The following is a 24,605-nucleotide window of genomic DNA, read 5'->3' as shown; positions in this document are numbered from 1 at the left end:
GACCATATTACATAACATATATTTTTATGACAAAAATTTTTATTAAGGCAACATTATTTGTCCATTAATATGTTCCTATTAGATCATTAATTAATAGATATATACATAATTAATAGACCTAGAATATTACTAGACCCATTTTTGAAATTTTTCAATATTTTGCAACAGTGTAACAACCAAACCATACTATATAGAACTGAACTAGTGGTATTCAAAGTGTGCTATGTTTGATGAGTACGGTATATGTGACATAATTTACCATTCGGACTGCAGAAATATATCCTTCATAACCATTGATACGCGTGGTATATTGTTCCAATACAAAATAATTGTTTTGTATATTATTTTGTTGATGTTACTAGACATTTGTAGTAACAATATCATTCAGTTTCAGTAGCTCGCAATGCCTTGTTGATCCCACTAGATTCACAAGCATTTGGTTTTTTGGAAAAGAATATTCGTTTTTGATGTCATTGGAGATGGCCCTTCTCCAGTAAGAAACACCACTCCTCACACTTAGAAAGAACTTCCTGCCTTGATGTTATTAACAATCTAAAACCAGGTGAATATTGGTAAATTCATAATGATTCATATGCGATTTTTAGTTTGATTCACAAAAGTTTTGACCAGATTTATTCCCCTAATAAAGTAAATAATATTTTCGAAAGCACAAAATAATATTATTTGAAAAAATATGTTTATGCTTAGAATATAAGGTCGTTTCTGGTTTATATTTTAGAAAAATGATCATGTACATGTACGGAAGAATGTACAGTACATGGTGGTTTTATATTATAATAAATAGTAATACTAAATCGAGCTTATATTGGTTTTATCACTAAATCAAAGAAACGAACGAAACTTTATATTGGTATATTACAGTTGACTTAATGAAATTATTTTGTTGATGAACACTTTCAGATAATTAAAGCTGTCTATTATTCACTGTGTTATAGTTCAGTACTTGATGGTATACAGGTTTCGGGCTCTGGTTTTGATAGTAATTAGTCGGTGGTATGTATTTCCCGCTGTGTCCTAGATAAGGGTTGGGAAAGTTTTGTGTCTGCTTGTAAAACGTATCGGCATGGGAGAAGCCAATAGGCGTACCAGTTTGCTTATTGAGAAGATAGTAGTAGTTATAATCCCTAAAAAAATAAGATAAAAGTAATAGAGCAAAATAATAAGAATTATAAAGTTGGGAAGCAGGTAATTTTCGATATATCATAATAGACTGACTTAACCTAATAATATAGAGTGTTTGAAAAATAACAACTATAAATCTTAAAAGTTCTACAGTGACGGAATTAGTTGTAGCAGAAAATACCAGGGTATATATATATCATCTTGAAATGTATATGATAAATTGGCTTTGAAATACATGAAAAAATCGAAAAAACCTTATCCCAACTCATTTTTTAAGAATATAAAAATTTTTAATTAATGTTAAATGTTAAATATAGTTCATCGTTAATATGCGTTACAATATACCAAATCGAATAGAACCGATACTTTTTTTCCTATCTTCGTGAGATGACAAAGCTATGTTCAATGGATCGTAATAAATGGTCATTTAGTAGACCAATATCGGGTAAAGTTGAATATTAGGGTAAAAAATTGCCTTTCCAACATGTCTAAGTATTATTTGACTTCATAAACCTGGACATGTTGAAAAATTATATTATAGTGCTTTCGCTCGGTTTCTGACAGATTTTCCTTCAAGAAACTACTAATAGTCGTCGATTATATTTGATAAAATTCGTCAGTATTGAGTTAATTACATTGAAATAACTTGTAGTAATTCATCTGTTGTTGTACCCAGCAAAAGTACTATTTAAATGTTTAAAAAGTACTGCACTATCAAATAAACATATCTATGTTATATTTAAGATGTATCCTAATCACACAATACATTCAATTCAAACCTTCCCATCCAAGTAACCACTCTTGAACTGGTTTTCTATATCAATTTCCATGCTGCAAAATCGCCTTATCATTTTCTTTAGATATATTGTAAACGTTTTTCGACCAGTACACACCAACCTGGTCCATAAAGCATGAGTCTTGCGACCGAAATAATTTCGCTTTGCAGTCGATTGACTGCCTTCGCCAGGTGATTCTATTCCATGCAGAAACAACTTCCTTTCGTAGATTTGAAACAGCATTTTCTGAATTATTTTTCATTTTCGTAATTATCTGTCATTCAATTCATGTGACATCTTTCTGCCCATCTTCTGAGTATTTCTCATCGCTTACGATCATATCGTTCAGAAATTGCAACTTGGCTCACATTAAACGTAACTAATTGTTTTTGAGTCTGTGTTGGGTCTTATCCAACACATGTCTCTTGGATTCAGTAATTCCTGCAATGCTGAATCTTTAAATATTTTCAGCCCACCAGAACCAGGTTTGACATGTTTTTGTAGTTGGAGCATATTCAACGTAGCTCACTATCAGAAAACGATAACTTCGTGCAGGTTGTTCCTTTTGATAAAACAAGAAAAATAATGCAAATGCCCATTTTCAGACATGCAACTGGACATAAAAAAAATTAGTTTATAATGCTGTTATTTTTGTGGTACGTAACTTGTGTACTTTTGAGTTTAACGTCAGCAGAATAAAATGACATATGTATCAAATAATATCATTGTATACTTACAGCTAGTAAATTATGTTACAAAAACCGAAAAGCAAATACCTAGATACCTGGTAACAACCATCATAAATATTATTTAAATGAGGAATACCAAGAGAAATCGCTTTTTTGTCAATTAAATAGGATAACAGCTATTTAAGATGTACTTAAACTATAAAAAATTGTGTTAATTTCTGTAATAATTTAAACAATATGAAATCTGACTTTTGTTGATATCATCTGTTACTGATATTGAGATTTCCAGCATTCTTGAACAAGCATATAACAAGCCAATTGAAAAGTCCCCGGTCTACCATAGTAAAACACTTTTTTTCTCAAAATTAATTTTTTTTTATTCGACATAATTTCCTTCAAGGGTGATACGCTGATTATAACGACCCTCCAACTTTTCGATAACATTTTTGTAGGATTTTGCTTCAAAATATGCCTCATTTTCGGCGATCACCTCTTCATTCGACGAAAATCTCTTCTCAGCGAGCATTTTTTGAGTTCTGAGAACAGGAAATAGTTGCCGGGGGCTAGATCAGGAGAATACGGTGGATGAGGAAGTAAATTAAAGCCCAATTCGTGGGTTTTGTCATCGTTTTCACTCACTTGTGACACGGTGAATTGTCTTGGTGAAGCAGCACTTTCTTTTTCTTCAAATGCGGCCGCTTTTTGGAGAATTCGTATTTCACTCAATTTCAATTTACGGTCATTCAAAATCATTCTGTGAATTTTTTTAATGTTTTCGACGGTAACAACTTATTTTGGGCATCCGCTGCGTTCACCATCTTCGGCTCATTTCACAACGTCTAAACTTAGCATACCAATACTTGATGGTTGATTTTCCTGGGGCAGTGTCAGGGAACTCAGCATCAAGCCACGTTTTTGATTAAACTATGTTGTTCCCTTCAAAAATTAATAAATTTATCAACACGCGAAATTCCTTTTTATCCATTTTTTTCACAATAACAAAAGTTGATTAATTGAAAATGCGATAATTCACAAACTAATCCGACAACTGTCAAATTTATACACGCATCATTTGAGGGTTAGCGCTAACTAAAAAACATATGGATTTAATTTTAGTATCACCATGTGTGTGTCAAATTTTCAGATTTTCCTCCTGTATATAATCGTAAAATATTTTGTATGCCTATTACTTACTTAGCTGGTGGTGAGGTAACCGCGGGGAATCTCTGCGTGAAAACGTTGGGTTCACCAAACCTATTACCGACTCCGACAACAGCGTTCAACCACCGTTCCTTGATAAAATCAACACCTCTCTCAGCCATCATTACTATCGACGCCTGCGTGTTGCCTGATAACATAACCGGCATCGCCGATGCATCCATAACCCTGAGATTGCTGATACCGTGCACCAAGAGCTTATTATCGACCACAGCTAGCGGGTCTGATCGTGGGCCCATTTTGCAGGAACAAGACTGATGATTTTCCGGACCCGTATAGTATTTTGCCGCACATTCCCAGAATTGATCGGAATCATATCTAGAAATAAACAGAAACATCAACTACAGTTTATTATGACCCAAAACAGATGTAATACTCACTGATATTTATTCGCACAATCACCATACGTCACTGGTTTAATTTGAATACCGTATTTCTGTTGCAATATCGTGCTGTTGACCAACTTCTGTATAACGCGGATACCTTCGATCAATACCTTTACATCCTCGGGTTCGGTCAGATAATTCGCAACCATTTTCGGAGGATCAAATGGATTATTTGTATGTAAACCGATATATCTGTAAAACGAATTATTTTTATACCACCCGTGGAGGAGAGAGATAACTAACTCACCCTTTGCTCTTGGGATGTAGCACCACGGGTGAAAAAGTTAGGTCCTTCAATGCGGATGGATCCTCAGGATCCTCTACATCACCAACCGATCCCGAAGCTGCACAGTGAGCGGTGTATCCGGCGAAGAAGATTTGTAAATCAGGATCAGTGCCGCTGGGATGTGCGTAACGACTGTTCAGTCTGGCGGTTACCTAGTTTTACATGTTGCTTTAGATTACATAGCTCATTCGGTGGCATATAATAGTTTGTTTAATAAGGGTTGTGGTTTAAAATGATGCAGAACTATTATGTTCAGTGTTTTAATTGTTTTTTGTATGTTTTTGCATAGTTTCTAATAATTTATTAGACCATTTAACTAATTTTTGTAATGATTGTGGCATGGGAAAAGAATTATGACTTAAGATAACATAATAAACTAGACCAAAGAAAGGCACCGAGTGAATAGAAAACACGTGTCTAGCAAAAACGATGTCAGAAGTTAGACCTGGTAAAGAACCCCTTATGCTGACTACAACCAGAAGTATATAAAAGGCCCGATATCCTGGAATTTTAGAGAATTATCTATGAAACGTTTAATTATTTATTTTATTGACTGCCTTTAAAGTTTTAAGAAGCGAAATTACAAAATCTTCTAGATGGAAACCCAAAGCAAATGCAACAAAAAGGTGTTGAAACAAAAGATGCTCAATAGCTTTTAGATGGATTCGGCGAATACAATCTAGGTAAACATGCTCTCATGTCATACACTGATTATAGCGACCCTCTAATTTTTCGATATCACTTTTGTAGTACGATTTGTCCGTTGCTTCAAAATAGGCCTAAGTTTCTTCGATCACCTCGACGAAAATTTCTTCCTAGCGAGCATTCTTTTGAGATCTGAGAACAGGAAATAGTCGCTGAGGGCCAGATCTGGAGAACACTATGGATAAGGTAGCAATTCGAAGCCCAATTCATGGATTTTTGACACGGTGCATTGTTTTTGTGAAGCAGCACTTTCTTTTTCTTCAAATACGGCCATTTTTCGGCGATTTCGTCCTTCAAGCGGTCCAATAACGCTATGTAATAGCCGTCGTTGATGGTGCTTCTGGAACCCATTATATTTATTCCAAAACAGTATATCCCATTAGAGACAGAATTTCTGTTTATCTGATGGGCCATGAAAAGCATACTTTGTCACAAACTCCTGCAAACTCGGATGTTAACTGCGAAATTCTTCAGAAGATCATTTACGGGATAAAAAAGAATGGAGATCATACTGTTAACACTCAAAAGTCCCCTTAAACTTGAGATAAAAAGTTCTTAATCCTCAATATCTTCACCAGACACTCAGTTAACTACTATTTGTTCTCCTCAATACTGCACGGTTCAATGAATGAACCTTTTAAAATTTCCTACATAAAGATATCGCGTCCAGGTCTAGAAATATCTGTCGTAGCGGCGAGATTAAAAAAAAGTAAGAAAATTAAAAAAAAGTAGAGCAAAATTAAAAAAAAAAACAAAAACAACATTTTCAATATTAAATTTGTTATTAAATTTTTATATGAAATATTGGCGAACAGAATAGACGTTGTCTCTCCCGAACATTGGATTTTTGTTTGGACGGAATAATTTATTTCGATAATAAAACGAATAATATAAGATGATAACAATAACATCAAATTAGTGATTTTGTTGTCTTATGTTCTTAAAGTTGATTTTTTTAATATTTAAAAAAAAAAACTTGGAATCCTATCACAGCGTCACCTACCGGCTCAGAATGTTGTATCTAAACCTCTCTCGAATCCACATAAACACACAAATATTTTTATCAAAAACGGTCCAACCGTTTAGAAGGAATTCAATGGCATACTTTCTACATGAAAAATCTATAAAAATTAGGTCACCTGACTTAACTTCTACTCTTTTGAGTCATAATAACTAAAAATATCAAAATGGAGACTATATAACTTACCTGAGATAATCCTGTAGAACTCATGGGTCCCGTTTTATACAAAATATAATCCAGAGCAGTGGCCCAGTTCAAATCATTCACCGCTGGAACTTTGGTTAATTTGTAACCCATGTAGAAAGCTACATGATTCTGGAGATTCCTTCCAACTCCTGGAAGATTGTGCAACTGACGTATACCAACACGTTCCAATTCTTCCTTCGGTCCGATACCGGACAACAGCAACAGCTGGGGAGAGTTGATGGCACCGGCCGCCAGAACAACTTCCTTCCGCACCCTCACGGTGTACCGACTTCCGTTATACTCGAACTCGACTCCGGATACAGTTTTGGTGTTTCCATTTTGTGCTAATAATAACTTTGTAGCAGTAGAGTTGATCATCACATGGAAATTGGGATTATTACGCTGAGGTCGAACATACGCTCTGGCTGTACTCAAACGTACACCATCCCTAAAATAAAAACACTTAACCTTATTGCATTGAAAATGACTAATGACTTATTTTTAAACATTCTGCTTTTAATATCCACGAGAAGACGAGAGGAAGGCAGAAACTCGGAGACTTACCTCACTCCATCGCCTAATTATTTTATTGCCTTATTAGGTTTGCCAAAGAAATATCAAGGACAACACTGGAAATATGATTGATGACATGGACACGACAGCGGAAGGTTGGCGGGGAGGTAGGACTGGCACGAGGGCCTAATGAAGGTGGCCCTTTTTTCTCTTGCGAGGTAAAGATTTTCCCTTTTTATCAGCGTTTGAAACGTTTTGTTAAGGCAGGAATATTTTCCGTAAATATAGCAGGAAAATTGACGATTGTAGATAAAATTGATTAAGGGGAGAATTTAGCGATTGGGGAAAAAATGAACGTTCGTTGGGTTTATTAATATGTTTTGTCGACGTTTTTCTCCTCGCTGCTTATTTTGTTTTTCTTTTATAATAGCTCCGCTACACGATTGTCGATTTATTAAGATCATTATGACTACGATTGCTGTTATTTAAGACATATCATATTTTACTTATATTAAATTAATACTCAGTTAATGACTATAAGCAAAGGTCACCCAACATAGCTAAATACTAATTGATTGAATGATTCAGGCATGGTACTTTTCCATTTCAAATTTCTTGAGGTTATCTCATATTCACTTAATGGTTATATTATAACAGGTCAATTGAATCGGATCATTAGATTGTGAATTATAGCATTTTGAGTGAAGCAAGTTTTGTCATTGTGAAAAAAATGGATAAAAAATAATTTCGCGTGTTGATAAAATATTGCTTTTTGAAGGGAAAAATTCAGTTGAAGCAAGAACTTGGCTTGATGCCGGGTGAAAAAATGTGGAAACCTCCCCAGGAAAATCAACCATCAAGGATTGGTATACTAAGTTGAGACGTGGTGAAATGAGCACCGAAGACGGTGAACACAGTGGACGCCCAAAAGAGATTGATAACGACGAAAACATTTTAATAATCCCCAAAATTATTTTGAATGACCGTAAAAAAGCTCTGTGCAAAGTGGGTGTCAGTCATCCGAGAGGACTGCACACGATGAACCCACTCCAGAGCGTGGAAAAACGAAACAGTCGGCTGGCAACGTTATGACGTCTGTATTTTGGGATGCGCATAGAATAATTTTCATTGACTGCCTTGAAAAAGGAAGGATCATCAACAGCGACTATTACATAGTGTTATTGGACCGTCTAAACGACAAAATCGCCGGAAAACGGCCGCATTTGAAGATAAAGAAAGTGCTGCTTCACCAAGACAATGCACCGTGACACAAGTCAGTGAAAACGATGGCAAAAATACATGAAGTGACATGAAGTGAAATCTGACCTCTAGTAACAGCCTCTTTTGAATAACAACCTCTTTTGGGTGTCCACTTCTTTCACCGTCTTCGGTGGTCATTTCACCACATCTAAACTTAGCATACCAATCATTGATGGTTGATCTTCCCGAGGCAGTGTCCGGAAACTTGGCTTGATACCGAAGCTTTTGCTTCAACTGTACGATTTCCTTTCAAAAGGCAATATTTTATCAACATGCGAAATTTGTTTTCCATCCATTTATATTTCAATAACAAAAGCTGCTTCACTCAAAATGCTATAATTCACAAACTAATAATCCGACAGCTGTCAAATTTATACACGCATTTTTTGAGGGTTAGGGCTAGCTAAGAAACATATGAATTTAATTCTAGTAGGACCATCTATGTGTCAGGCCGGGGACTTTCCAATTGACCTGTTATATAATATGTAGATAAATGTTAAAACCCTCGAATCTAATAGTTATTAAGATTCATACTTCCCAATGTCACCTGAGGACATCGTTTATTAAAGTATGGGAACACATAATATATGACAGATACAAGACTTATTGAAATACTGTATCAAACATATCTAAGAACATTTCTTGCAGGCCGATGTAATTTATATTTGCAAAAAATGTTCTATATATCTTTTACATGTGCTAATATCAGACAGTGTATGTACAACTTATCACTATATCACAGCAATTTTTTATATTACACAGTGACAATTGTAATGTTATTTATAATAATTGCATCTGATTCATGTCCATGTAGAATAAAAACTCAACCAGATAAACATCTCATTCAATTATCAACCGTTTTTTTTTGATCGGTTGGTATAACGGGCGAGAACTATATGTTTCGCGATTGCTATCGAGCCACTGTATCGGCTCATTATCTTTTCAAATGGCACTTAGTCGCAGAAAATGAGCAAACAAAAGAACAAGACAAACATTTAAATTCCGACATCGTAATCGTACCCGAACCCGACAGGAAAAAAAACTAGTTTGTTAAATCTCATCGCCTTTTCTCTCTCCCTTTCTCTCTCTATCTCTGTCTACCTCTCATTTGTTCTCTAGATCAAGGCCCATACGCGAGAAACCCATCGCCTTCGACCGGTGTTTTATCCGTAGTCCAGTCATATTAGGGGTTCACTACGGAATGAGAAATAATAATCTGTAAATCCGTGTAGACATTTATTTTGACATTCTAAAAGTTAAGATATCAAAGAATAAGTGTCACAAAAATAGGTTTTTTGCAGATGTATATCTTCCTGTGGGTTTAATACTATTTGCATTTATTACGACCATTATCAGAAACAAAAATCTTTACACCTTTGCTTCAAATATGTTTTTATACATTCAACTGTTTTTGAGACAAGATATTTTAAGATCACTTATTAAAAAATAAAAATTAATTTTTTATTAATTATTACATTATATTTATTAATGTTTTTCATTAATCAAATACATATTTGTTTAATAATACTTACCTATTGCTGTAACTAAAGTGAAATGCTTTAATTATAAATACATATCAAGTAGAAAAAATGTCAGGAAATAATGTTTTATTTAAAAATACACTCCTATATATTTATTTTAGTACAAATTCAAATATGCTGAGATTTTACAAAATCTTTAGCAACAAGAGCATGAGTCTCAATTTGCTTCTTCTACAATGCCTTTAGGTCTGTCGAAAACTTCTCTTACAGTATCATCATCGTCGTTGGATGTATTACTACTGTTCTATCATACTCGCTTTAATACATAAGCAAGACGGGTACGCGATTAATACATTCGTATCGATTTCCCAAATTAAAATAAAAATAAACTACTAATTTAATAAATTTAAGAATTTAAGAAGGCCAAATTTAAGAATACACTTATGCACTAAACAAGTTGCTGTGGTTTCGTTCGCTTCAATCTTCTGATTTCATTTGTGTTGTCCAGTTTTAAGATTTGGCAACCTTATTTCATGTTGAAAGACGAAATATTGGATTACTTCGTATATCCATTTGATTTCGAGGTCATTGTGCAGCTTTTCGTTGGTTATGTACCAATAAGCATAGATAATTAATGGTAGAATTTTGTTTTGGGCGCGTTGGATTACTAGTTGGTTTGATGTATTAGTGCAACCCCATTTTTACAGGTCAACATTTGCTTTACGACTTACTAATAAACCAACCTCATTGATTTTAGGTTAAGTTGAGACTATCTTCGGTCTAACCAGTACAGTTTCTTGATTTTAACTCTAATCTGCTCTGTTTTTGGTCAAACATTTTGTTTCCAATTTAAACCACCATTGAGATGTATGCCGAGCTATTTTGCTGGTTTCATGTTCCATGAAAACTGGGTCCTCGGTAAATGGTTCCAAATAGGTTCTGTTTCTTTTGTTGCTGGGATATCAGCAGTATAGAGCAGATACAGAGAGCAGATATACACGTTGGTCTAAGACTAGATAACTGCACAGATTTATTGAGCTTTGTTGACTTAACGATTTATGCCTGATGAAGGTGATCGGGACTGAACTCGAACTTCGGAGCCAGTATATGTGTAATGTTTGTAGAGAGCTATTTTCTTGTCAAAATACTTAAGCTGGTTGACCTAATTTGGAGATTTTCACTAACGTTGTAATTAAAGTTTTTTTCCCTTTTTTAAACATGGCAGAATTCGTTCCATAACCACTAAATGCGTGCGAGGATACTTAGGTTTTAACATTTGTTAACTTAAAAGAAAATTTCATGTTGATGAGTACGTCCAACTAAAATAACGAACAAATATATATCTTCTCCTATAATCACTCCTTTGACGTGAGATCCTTCGATTGAATTTTCTATAATAAGAACATCTGCATGGCCTTTGGCCTTTTCTGTAGTGATATTAGCAGCATATAATTTATTAAAATTAACAATAATAAAAATTATTCATTAGTATGATTGCGATTGATAGACTTTGTGCGCTATATGCAAGATTAATAATTGGTTCTTGCATTATGCTGTGTTAAGAGTGCTACCTACGCGCGCTCTAAACCTATAGGATGCGAATTAATTGCAGAAAGCTATTTTTGTAACCTTCGACCTTTGATATCTTAAAACGCGGACACGAGACTTCTGAGACAACTTTTAGAATGTCAAAATAAAGACTTGTACGGACTTACAGCTTATTATCTCTCATTCCAAGTACGAACCTCTTTTTGTCTTATAAGACTGGACTACCAACAATTTCAATGTCGCTGTCGTCGATTCGAAAATGTTAACGGCCAATATACACAATCGAATTGCTCTTCTCGCCGATACTACCGTGACGAGGGTTTCGAGAATTCGGCCGGCAATTTGCCGAAAAATAATCGTTGGTTTATTGACATTTAAACGACGAGAACTGGTCCGACTCGAGCTGTTTCGTGTGGCCGACGAGGAAGAAAAAAAATTAAGGAAAACTGGTTCGTGCCGATCGTGGAAGCCGAAAATGGATGGCCGGCGTCAATTATTAATCATTTTAATACGCACCGAAAAAAGAAATCCATCATGTACTAATGAAACAGCATTCAAACAAACCAATATTTAATACTAGCGACCCGCCCCGGCTTCGCACGGGTGCAATGCTGATACTAAATTAAATACACTACAGAAAAAATATGAACGTTGTATATAAAAACGTAGCGGCCCGCTCCGACTTTGCACGGACATAAAATATATATGCCTATGTCACTCAATGAAAACATGATTAAAATCGATCCAGTATTTTTGGTTCATTCATTACTGCCCTTGGCCTGCACGCATTAAATTTGGAGTAAAACAATTCCTCTTCCCCTATACTTACTATGAAGATTTCCTGCTATCTTTGGAATATCTAAATTCATACAATTTTTATTACATTACACATTTTTAAACGCAAATTTTAAATTTGTAATATCTCCGAAAATATTTGTTTAATTTACATGCTGTAAGGAACCATATTGATCTATATTAATTGCACACTGTATTTAAGGTACTTAATTCGATAAGGATTAATACCGTATTACTTAAAATAGCTTCGTAAATAAGCCATTTTCTCACGTAAAAAGTAAACAATAAAAATGGTTAATGTGGGTTATCCCTAAAAGATAAACATATACCATCGCGGACTTTTTTGTAGACCTTTTTATGGTGTACAATACTGTAGTACATTAATTTGATCTAACTCGTAGGGTTAGGCAGCGTTTTTGCTAATTGCTAAATAAGCCTAAAAAAATAGGTTAATTTACGACATCACGTTAGAAACCTCTAAAATTAGCAATGTTGCCTTAGTATATTATGCATGTATTATACATATAAACCTTCCTCTTGAATCACTCTATCTATTGAAAAAAACCGCATCAAATTCCGTTGCGTAGTTTTAAAGATTTAAGCGCACATAGGGATATAGGGACAGAAAAGACGACTTTGTTTTATACTATGTAGTGATAATTGTTTATGCGTCTGGAAAATACAAGGGTAGGCTGAAAAATAATCTAAAGATCGCTATTAATCGTGAGCGGTATGAATGAGCCTCCATAAAAACCCCAAATGACAATTAAAGATATTATCTGTAGGCATTGATATTGATTTGCCGTTTCTACTGACGGAAAGGCGAAAGTATTAATGTAAGTAACCGCAAACAAGTTTGAGACAGATTGTTAGTTGTTGTATCAAATGTTTTCAGACTATTACCGATGAACAAATTGATTGAACAAATTAATATCATTCTTTTGAGACGGTATCGCCATGTTACAAAAAAGGTGAGTAATGTTTTTAATATATATATTTGAATATATAAATAAAAACCTTTTATAAACCTAACCTAGACCGCGTCAACCTAATTTTCAAACGCAACGTGTAAAAATGTTAATGACAAACAAAAGTTAACAGTGGTTTTAGTAACAAATATTTTGTTTTTATGATTAAATATTGCTTTTTGGTACGAAAATACTATTTAAGCAAAAGAGCATATGTATTGATAAATGTTGTTTGATCCGCGACAATGATGATAGAAATGATTTTACACACAGAAATGACGCTGAATTAGGGGTGTCGGCCACCGAGAAAATTATCGATCGAATATCGAAATGTATCGATATATCAGAGAAAAAATAATATCGACATATATCAATATTATATATCTATATTTTTAATATTATATATCATATATCAATTATATATCAATATTTTTAATAAACCTTTACAATCAAGAAAGAAAATATTCTAATTCCTTAAAATCAAGTACCAAAACACATTAAACCTTTGAATTAAGTATTAATTTGAAAGGTTTATTAAAAATAATTAATTTTTTGAAAAAAAATATCGAAAAAATAAGGCTTACAAAAATATTGATATATGGCCAAAAGTATCGATATTTTTTGATCGCTGAATTCTCAAGGTAGTGAAATTCAGCAATTGCGACAGTCTGCATCAAATTGTTTATAATTTGCTAGTTCCATGCTTATTCCATATTTTCTTACAATTACATTATATATGGTCGTAAAATTTTGGTGAAATCCAGAGTATTATGTCCAAAGCTCACATAATATCAGAGAATCTAAAATGTGGCTAGACATCTAACACTGGTAGGGTATATCACTATTAATGTAACTTTTCCTAGTAGTTATTAAAAATATGATCAGTACGAACGCACGTTTGACATGAATATATATGGAATGGTTACTGGCACTGTTACAGACAAAATTTTACATGTTTGGACTACGCAATGTACATAAAATGCTACTAGAAGAGAAGAATAGAGACATACAACATATATTTAGATCACAAAAAGTATTAGAATTGAGCACGTTTATTGTGAAAAAAATCCAATAATAGTAATATGTGAGTCGTAGTAAGAACGTCGTCATTGAGGATGTCGAGATATTCATGGGCTCTAATCCGGTCAGTGATTTGAAGAAGAATACTGGCTGAATGCCCAATCATACCCCATGCTTGAGTCTAAAAAGCTAGTGGTAGAAGTAGTAGGTTTCTCATAGGATTATTCATATTTAAACCCAACCATTTTTAGAAAGCAATGTAAAGAATGACTCATCGGATCATATTACATTCGTCCAATCATTAAATATGCATTTTATCTTTACACCACTCCTCTCGTAGCTTAGCGTTGGCTTCCGTTATAAAGTGTTCTGCCCTTCAACGAATATTTGTTTTATGAAGCTCTTGCCATACTATTTTTGTAGAAACTGTGTTACTCAAATGAGTTTTGAGATGTGGTCACTTTTAACGAGATATTTTATGTTGTCTAGCAATAACATTTTTTACGTTCGTCTGTATCTGAATGTTTCGTCCATTATTCCTTTTAGCCGATGATGTTTCACCACATACTGTGCATGATATCATTACCATTAATAATATTGTCCATAAAATGTTAATCAACACTTCATAGATCACATATTTCAGCGACTGCTTCTTTCTGTAAAACAAAACATGCAATACGCTGAAATATAAACTACCAGAATTAGTATGTAAAGTGAGAAATACGTGTGCATCGCATTATTTAATTTTATTTTATCTTTCTCCTGTATGTATATTATTTAATATTAGCAGATTGGATTAATATGTTTCATTAAAATCAATTTTAATTATACCTTGTTGTGAATTAGGTTAATTGTAAAAGAATTGCTATAAAGAACTTCTTACTTGGTGTTAGATTGCGCTATAGAAAAGCCCGTATGCTGAGCTCCGTTCAAATCGTTGGATATCGGCTGACCAATTTGACGTGCAGCTTCCAAGAGATCGTGCGCCATCTCTGGTTGATGTCTGAACCTCGATGTTGTAAACGGACCATTAACCCCGTGATATCTGGCATCCACCAAAGTACCTATATCTTTATTATCTTCAAACCTAATTGAAACAAGTCATTAGCCAATTGTTAACGTTTTGAAATCGCCTCATTTACCGTTTGAAAACTGGCAAAACCTCTTGATAACTCCAACCAGGATTTCCGGCCGCCACCCAATTTTCAAAATCTTTCGGTGTGCCTCTGGTGTACATCATACCGTTGATGACGCTACAGCCACCGAGAACCTTCCCTCTAGGCCACGAGCACCGCTTTTCTGGATATCCTTGACAGGCCACCGGTTCTGGCTCGGTCTGATAATTCCAGTCCATATGTGGATTGCCGAAATAATTTACCACCATGGACGGTATCTGTAACAATAATCCAGAAACTTGATTGCCTAAATAATATTATGTATTTACAAATATATTTTACATAATATATATTTTACAATAGTGTTTAATTTTATAATTCCAATTTTCACATTACTATTTTATAATTTTTTTATCAATTCGAGTCAAGTCAAATCAAATCCATGTCGCGAGTTTTGGAGCCAATCTAGATTATCATATATTGTGGTTTTAAAATTGATAATAAAACCTAAGAGAGCAACGTGCTAGTCCCCCTATAGTTCATCATCATCATCGTATATTCATATCATTTACTTGCACCAAATCTCGCCACATTTGACACACGGCTGCAGCTATTCTGGCCTCGGACAGCGTTAGTCTTCTATTTTTAGTTATTTTGTGAACAAAAGGTCGATTCCACTACAGTTTGTGATGAATTCGTTGACTTTTCATTCAAGAGGCATGTCCAAACTATTAAAATTAATTTCTAACACGACATTCTAACATTTTGATTCCTCCTGAAGAAAACCCAGCTCAAACCTTCAAAGAGCTTTCAAAAATTTGTTTCCAGGCATCCACATGACCACAAGGATCCAAAACAACATGTAGTGTGTTACGAGTTAATAAATAATCCTTAAATAATTACTTTGGAAATCTACTGACCTTATTTGAATAAACAGAAAGATATATTGTTGCAAAAAAGAAATTAACCTGGATCCCGTTATTCATTCACGTCAGTTACAATGCATTATCCTCACGAAGATAGACCAAGACAATTGACCAGACAGACAAGTCTACAATAGGTACAATGGACTTCAAAAATTACAAAAAATAAAGTGAAGTTGTATCATATAGCTGGAGCTAAAATATTAAAATTGGAAATTGCTAAAAGTTGGTGTATCTTTTGCGTGAAAATTTGAGCATGCCGAAGATTATTTCGAGGTAGATGACCTAGTTTAGGTGCCACGAACAAAAAACAACACTGTTTCAACCGTTCAGAGTACTGTTTATAATTTATATGAAATAAAAAAGATTTATTACGTCTACTACTACACACCTAATGACATTTTAATTCATATGTAATATCAGTCCCTTAAAACTCACACCAGAAATTTGAAGAAACATTAACGCTAATAGATTTTTTTTATTTGCATAACTGAAAAAACCAAGATACCAATAACGGCGTGAGTCATTTTATTGCCGTAGACCATAAAAAGAAGCGAAAACATTTTATAATTATAGTCTTATCGTTAGGAGTTAATATTTCATTGTTAATAACCGTGTACAAAAAAAAAATGTCAAACTAGTTCTCGGAAAGACATCACCGAGATACTAGAATGGGAAATTCCCATAAAGTTGCCAAAGGTTAATGTTTAATATCAGTTGATGATATTAAAATTAGTCGATATATATTTGCCGTTCAAGGAGAACAATTTTACCAAAGATAATTGTTTAAATAAATAGTTGTATTAAAAACAGTATAGGAAAAAACATTATGGATTATTTTTAATTCTTTTACCTTAAGAGGTTTAATTATTTTGAGAGATTATTAAAATTAATTATGTTACTTAATGAGTTTGTATATTCAAATATCAGTGAATGAAATTGTTCAAATCATTTTTCCATTATCTCGGTTGAATTGTGTGTAACGTAAATTGTAAGCACTATTTAATTAGGCGTATGGCTTAATTCTTAGAATTAGACCTTCCAATTTAAATTTATATTTAAAATAAAAATATTTTCAGGATTTCTTCTTTCAGGACCAAACCAAAATATTGATCCGTCAGCATTGTTTATAAGGAGAAAAAAAGAGAAGACAAAATGTAGAAACTGCTGCTGCTGCAGTTCAAGTTCAATAGGAGTAACTCGAGCTGTATATGTGGTATTTAGGAAGAGATCTTTACAAGCTTATGGAGACCGCTTAGAGAGTAACTATAGAACGCTATAGCCAGCGATAAGAAAATTGAGTAGAAAACTTGATCATAGAAGTCCACAATTACTCCAGTAGGCAAGAAGGTAGTAAGTAATAATGAAGCGTCCTAACATTATACGATGATGGTCGAATTTAGAGAGGAAGAAGGTTTCCAGATCTCACAAATGCGGTATTCGCCAGATCTAATCAGATAATTAGTCACGAAAACTAATACTCGAAAGTGATGTTTGCAGGGGTAGCTGGTAGTTTATAGAAGAATAAAATTTCATTAAAAAACAAAATCGTAAAGAACAAAAATTATTTTTAACCAAATCAAAACACCCTCACTCAGACAAAAACATTATCGTGAAAATCAATGTATTAAAACGCAACTTGTAATTCAAAGTATGCTTATACCAACGAGGGTTTATCTGGGCTGGACCTACTGTTTAACGTGGCTTCCGAACCACGGTCCTTGGCATTAAGCCTACCTACTGACGAGTGACCAACTTAGAAATCATCCCAGTAGACATCCGGTATTATCCAGACTGGTTGCTCGCGTGAAAGTTGCCAAAGGTTAATGTTTAATATCAGTTGATGATATTAAAATTAGTCGATATATATTTGCCGTTCAAGGAGAACAATTTTACCAAAGATAATTGTTTAAAAAAATAGTTGTATTAAAAACAGTATAGGAAAAAACATTATGGATTATTTTTAATTCTTTTACGTTAAGAGGTTTAATTATTTTGAGAGATTATTAAAATTAATTATGTTACTTAATGAGTTTGTATATTCAAATATCAGTGAATGAAATTGTTCAAATCATTTTCCCATTATCTCGGTTGAATTGTGTGTAACGTAAATTTTAAGCACTATTTAATTAGGCGTATGGCTTAATTCTTAGAATTAGACCTTCCGATTTAAATTTATATTTAAAATAAAAATATTTTCAGGATTTCTTCTTTCAGGACCAAACCAAAATATTGATCCGTCAGCGTTGTTTATAAGGAGAAAAAAAGAGGAGACAAAATGTAGAAACTGCTGCTGCAGCAGCTCAAGTTCAATAGGAGTAACTCGAGCTGTATATGTGGTATTTAGGAAGAGATAAGAGAAGAGAGCTTATGGAGGCCGCTTAGAGAGTAACTATAGAACGCTATAGCCAGCGATAAGAAAATTGAGTAGAAAACTTGATCATAGAAGTCCACAATTACTCCAGTAGGCAAGAAGGTAGTAAGTAATAATGAAGCGTCCTAACATTATACGATGATGGTCGAATTTAGAGAGGAAGAAGGTTTCCAGATCTCACAAATGCCGTATTCGCCAGATCTAATCAGATAATTAGTCACGAAAACTAATACTCGAAAGTGATGTTTGCAGGGGTAGCTGGTAGTTTATAGAAGAATAAAATTTCATTAAAAAACAAAATCGTAAAGAACAAAAATTATTTTTAACCAAATCAAAACACTCTCACTCAGACAAAACCATTATCGTGAAAATCAATGTATTAAAATGCAACTTCTTCTTCAACTTCAATTAACGTGGCTTCCGAACCACTGTCCTTGGCATTAAGCCTACCTACTGACGAGTGACCAACTTAGAAATCATCCCAGTAGACATCCGGTATCATCCAGCCTGGTTGCTCGCGTGACTGGAATCATTTTCCTTGTCGGATTATATACTATTGCCTAAGGACAATCACAAATGTTAAGCAATCACAAACATAAATTTACGACCATGCCCCAGCAGGATTTGAACCCGCGACTATCGCAACAGTAGGAGGACTGTCCTGTCGGCTTTACCACTGCGCCAACCAAGAGAGCTGGGTCAATGATTTGATCTGTTGCCAAACCAAAATCGTTTTTTCCCCACAATTTATACTTATCGCCATATTGCCAGAATGAAATTATAGAAAATCATTAAAAATGTTTTGACTCACATATGTCACTAACCAATTCTCAATAAATCAACAATCCAGTATTGCTATGCTAAGTTTGAACGTGGTGAAATGAGCACCGAAGACGGTGAACGCAGTGGACGCCCACAAGAGGTTGTTATCGACGAAAACATTAAAAAAATCCACAAAATGATTGAAATTGAATGAAATAGCTGACACTCTAGAGATATCAGCTGAATGTGTACATCATATCATTCACGAATATTTGGGTATGAGAAAGCTCTGTGCAAACTGTGTGCCGCGCGAGCTCACTTTTGACCAAAAACAACGACGGGTTAATTATTCGGTGCAGTGCTTGAAAATTATCAAGTGTAATAAACCCGATTTTTGCATGGATATGTGACAATGGATGAAACATGGCTCCATCATTTCACACAAGTCCAATTGACAGTTGTCTTAGTGGACTGCACACGATGAACCCGCTACAAAGCGTGGGAAAACACAACAGCCGGCTGGCAAGATTATGGCATCTGTATTTTGGGATGCGCATGGAATAATTTTCATTGACTACCTTGAAAAAAGAAGGACCATCAACAGCGACTATTACATAGCGTTATTGAACCGCATGAAGGACGAAATCGCCGAAAAACGGCGGCATTTGAATGAAAAGGAAATGCTGCTTCACGAAGACAATACACCGTGTTACAAGTCAGTGAAAACGATAACAAAAATCTATGAATTGGGCTTGGAATTGCCTCCTCATCCACCGTATTCTCCAGATCTGGCCACCAGCGATTATTTCCTGTTCTCAGATCTCAAAAGAATGCTTGTTGTGAAGAAATTTTCATCAAATGAAGAGGTGATCCCCGAAACTGAGGCCTATTTTGAAGCAAAGTACAAATCGAACTACAAAAATGGTATCGAAAACTCGGAGGGTCTCTATAATCAGTGTATCACCCTTGAAGGGAATTATGTTGAATAGAAAAAAACTATGGTAGGCCGGGGACTTTTCAATTGACCTGTTATGTAAAGGACTATTTAAAATGTTATGTGTCTCATTGTTGAAGGTATGTCTCAAGAATTTCCGCAACCCCGTCAGCAAAAACAAATAAAATAAAGCAAAATTAATTAACAAAAGTTAAACTTCACGATAACCTTAATTAATCCGTCTAATTAATTAAGCTTAAAATTACTCAGCCAACTGTTCTGTGCGGAAGGAAGCGTTCTGCAAATGGATGCGCCGGATAAATCTTCACCGCCTTTTATGGTGTGTTAAAATTATCATAAAATTAAACATAAAACGTACGAGGCGCCTCCCAGGAAGCACTCTACTAAAAATTCGAGTCCTTTTTAACGTATGCGACATTTACCGGTATTCCTGTTACCGTGGGGGCAAAAAGCCTATTATGATATATGTCTTCTATTTATTTTTTAATGAGGTGCGTCAGCTGGGCGGGTTAGGGCACATATTCTGCGTCCATGATTTTTTAAATTTCATATCTGGAGCTTCCTGAAATATTTATTAGATCGCGCATGTCGAAAATTCGTATTTTCATTTTTTATTTTATTATATAACCTTTAAAAAAGAAGTAACTTCGGTTTTATATAATTAACAACGTAACACTTCCATAAATCCATACTATAGCAGGTTTGAAAGATAACAGTACGTTTACTTTGTTTTTTACTGGCCAGTCCTAGCATTGATTGGCTCGTTTACGTTCCAGATATTTCGATATTAAAGATAAACTTGATCGACTAATTATTAAAAATAACAAGATTCCTATTGTCTACATGGCTACATGTAATATGTAAGGTTTTCAAGAATCTATACATGAAGAGGATCAAAGTAGTCAAAAAAGAAGTAAATTCTGTTCCCGAGCATCAATTTGATTTCCGTAATAAATACGAAACATCAAGAAGCAGCAAGCTCACAGATTTGTTAACCAAATAAAAACACATTAAACGATAAAAGAGATATCTGGACTGCATTTATCGATATATATCAAACGTTTGATCAGGTGTGGTACACTGAACTTCAAGTCTACAAAAAAGTTTATAAAAGAAAAGAATCTATCCAAATAACATACGCTTTTAAAGCAGCTATTTGAATATAACAATAATTAAAGAACTAAAGTTTAACGTGTTAAGACATCTACCCTGTTCCATTCAATAAAAATTCCATTCAATAAAATCATTATTCTAATAAAATATGAGTAGAATATTTCGGAAGTTCCGAGAACAACAAAAAAGCAATTCCGCATTTTTTATCTATATTTTTTACTGCTTGAAATTTGTTTATATTATGGCTTCTTTTTTTTAGTCAAAACTCTTTCTCCCATACCTTTCATGGTATGGTATAATAACGTATTTTAAATATTGATAAGTTTCATTTAAATGATATGTGTTATATATCGATTCTGTTATATTTTATTATAGATAACCAAGCTATAATTAAGGGAAATAGAAAAGTTTAATTAGCCACGATAAACTAATTGTTATTTATTATATATTGCATTAATTTATATTATACGATAATTTTATCTGTTCATGTCAGTTTATATATGACACTCAGGTAAAATAACATTACAGGTACATTTAATAGTAACAATAAATTATTACTATTGAATAAAATTTCGGACTTATTTTATAGGGATCAAAATGTATTAGAAAATTAATTTATATTTCTATAGACTGACTTAACCGACAGGACTGTATTAGTATTATCAAATAAAATGTATAAAGGCTTGGTGGCGTAGTGGTTGAGACGACAGGACGGTCCTCCTACTGCTGCCATGGTCGCGGGTTCGAATCCTGATCAGGCATGGATATACTTGATGTTTATGATTGTAAATAGAAATGTCTTTATAGGCAACAGTGGAAAATCCGACATGAAATAATCATCCCATTCACGCCAGTAACCAGACAGGATTTCTTCTGGGATTCACTGGCCATTAGATAGGCTTAATGCCGAGGACAGTGGCTCGGTACCATGAGCCAAGCAACACATTCCTAAATGACAAAATTCTGAATATGATTTTATCTGTCGCTACTTTGAATTAATAGATATTCTTAATTATCTATTTTCTGCTAATTCCAGTAAACGTGAGTAATCTAGCCCGTTAGTTTTTTTTTTCTTATATTACAAAGTTTTCATTATACCAACTAAAATTTATCTAGATTGAGCCTATATTAAGTATATGAGCTCCAAATCACGGTCCTCGGCTTCTGGAAATCATCCCAAGAGACATTTGGACATAAGAGACACAACTTACCCAACCTGGGTACTGACGTAACACACACTTATAAACATTTATAAAGCACAAAAATAAAAAATCAAAAATATAAATTACAAGTATGCCCTAGCGGGATTCGAACCCGCGACTATCGCAATAGTAGGAGGACCGTCCACTAAGTTGTCTTGACCACTAAAGCCAAGCTTAAATAAATAATTCATGTTAAATTTTCCTGACCCAAAAAAAGTGAAACGGGAATATGATATATTGAAATCAAATTATCATTCTTACTATTTATTTCTGTAATATTTTTTTCATATTGCGAACAAATAGTATGATTATTTATACAATGGAGTTGAAATAAAAAATTAAATTGCATTTTAGGTTAGTAAAAATTTATCTCGAAAAAGTGTCGGAAATATATCTCGAAATTTTAATAATTTAATTATTTAAATAATTAAAAACAGTTTTGATTATACACCTTACTTATATACCTAAAAAACACAGTGTGTAAACAGAGTATACATTTCACATCATTTCTTTCCCGTTAGACTACGCCTATAACAGCAAGTCGATCGCGACACACTTTTAAGATAAAAAAGTAAATCTTTTATATAGAAAAGTTGGGCAGCCCTGGTATCACCGCATTTGGTAATATGTAACTTTTTCCTCTTCTGTCAATAAAACATTGCAATGAAAGTGTTTGGAGTCAGTAAAGGAGATTGATGTCACTGTACCGAGAAACATTTGAGCGATTATTTTTAAATTATCATGGAAATAATTGTTAAGCATATATAAAAATTCTGAAAACTCGTATCTAGTACTGTTATTAAGATGTTTGTTGATTTAAATATAATTCTAATCCAAAACTATTAAAAAGAAAAAAATGAAAATGTTAATTTAATTAAAAATGTTTATAACATTTACATCATATTGGTACTATTCATAAAATGAAATACCTTTAAGTCAAACAAAAAAGTCGAATATAACCCCTTAATGGTAATTTGTGACTTGTTCCTTCTCTATTGAAAAAAAATTGTTGTAATGAAAAAGTTCTCAGTCAGTAAAAGTAATTAATGTCACTCTTCCGAGAAATACTAGAGTGATTACTTTTAAATTATCATGGAAAGGAATGTCATGTATAGATAAAAATTCTGATATCTGGTATCTAGTGCTGTTTATAAGATGTTTGTTGATATAAATAAAAGTCTAACCCAAAATTATTTAAAAAATGAGAAATTTAATTTAATTAAAAAATATTTATCGCATTTACATTTTCCTTGTACTATCTATAAAATGAAAGACCATTAAAACAAAACAAAAAAGGTGAAAATGACCTCTTAATGGTGACATGTGATTTTTCCTTCTTTATTAATAAAAAAATTGTTGTTATGAAAATGTTTTCAGTCAGTAAAAGAGATTAATATCACTCCTTCCAGAAACACTGGAGTGATTACTTTTAAATTCTCATGGAAAGAATTGTTAAGTATATTTAAAAAATTTTGAACACTGGTATCTAGTGCTATTTTAAAGATTTTTGTTGATTTAAATAAAATCCTAATCCAAAAATATTTAAAAAAAGAAAATGTTAAATTAATTTAAAAATGTTTGTAACATTTACCTTATCTTGGTACTATCTATAAAATGAAAGACCTTTAAAACGAAACAAAAAAGATGAATATGACCTCCTAATTCATACCTGGGCATGTTCTATACGCAAATACAAAACCCGCAAAAAAAGACAATAAAAGGTTACAATTTTTCTTGGTATGTTGTCAACCTTGATGCTGCCTTACCGGACAGACTTAATGCGCACTACCATTATCTATTCTAAATATACGTTAATTATAAGGAAAGGAATGTCACCTGTGAGCCCGGTGGTTCATCACCGCCAGCTTCGATCAACAGCACCGACCATCCCTTCACCTGGGCCAGTTTGCCGGCGGCAGTGGCACCGCCGCTTCCACCCCCGATCACCACGAAGTCGTACTCGTTATCGGGCTTTAGTCGTGGCGTTATGCGTTCGCAGATCTCCGAGATGTCGCATTTCTTGCGCACGAACGCGTCCAGCAGCCCCATGAACACGATGAAGGCGCCACCGCCACACGTGTTGGTCAGGGGTGGGCCGATGTAGGTCTCTGCACATCCGCAGTTCATTTTGGACTGAGACACACGGGAAGATTCCGACCGAATTAA

General features: G+C 33.9%; 1 protein-coding gene across 1 annotated transcript; it reads right to left on the bottom strand.

Moving 5' to 3' along the window:
- Nucleotides 1-857: 857 nt before the first annotated feature.
- LOC143194976 (glucose dehydrogenase [FAD, quinone]) lies at nucleotides 858-24,605 on the bottom strand. The gene is made up of 8 exons (XM_076401799.1): nucleotides 24,276-24,605; nucleotides 15,138-15,388; nucleotides 14,879-15,082; nucleotides 6,411-6,858; nucleotides 4,460-4,650; nucleotides 4,207-4,404; nucleotides 3,803-4,144; nucleotides 858-1,145 (listed from the first exon to the last, which is right to left on the bottom strand). Exons 1-8 carry the CDS (start codon nucleotides 24,564-24,566, stop codon nucleotides 926-928), a joined length of 2,145 nt encoding a protein of 714 aa, XP_076257914.1. The 5' UTR covers nucleotides 24,567-24,605; the 3' UTR covers nucleotides 858-925.

This window comes from Rhynchophorus ferrugineus, unplaced genomic scaffold (assembly GCF_030347505.1).
Source record: "Rhynchophorus ferrugineus isolate W39M unplaced genomic scaffold, kcgeb_rfMv2 rfM4, whole genome shotgun sequence".
Taxonomy (NCBI): domain Eukaryota; kingdom Metazoa; phylum Arthropoda; class Insecta; order Coleoptera; family Curculionidae; genus Rhynchophorus; species Rhynchophorus ferrugineus.
Note: the sequence above shows the minus strand (reverse complement) of the source record. Positions and strands in the feature narration are given on the sequence as shown.

Coding starts and splice junctions, on each gene's coding strand:
- LOC143194976 (XM_076401799.1), bottom strand. CDS start 24,566: ATGAACTGCGGATGTGCAGAGACCTACATCGGCCCACCCCTGACCAAC. Junction 15,083..15,137: donor GTTTTGCCAGTTTTCAAACG/GTAAATGAGGCG, acceptor TGTTTCAATTAG/GTTTGAAGATAATAAAGATA. Junction 4,145..4,206: donor GATTGTGCGAATAAATATCA/GTGAGTATTACA, acceptor GTTTATTTCTAG/ATATGATTCCGATCAATTCT.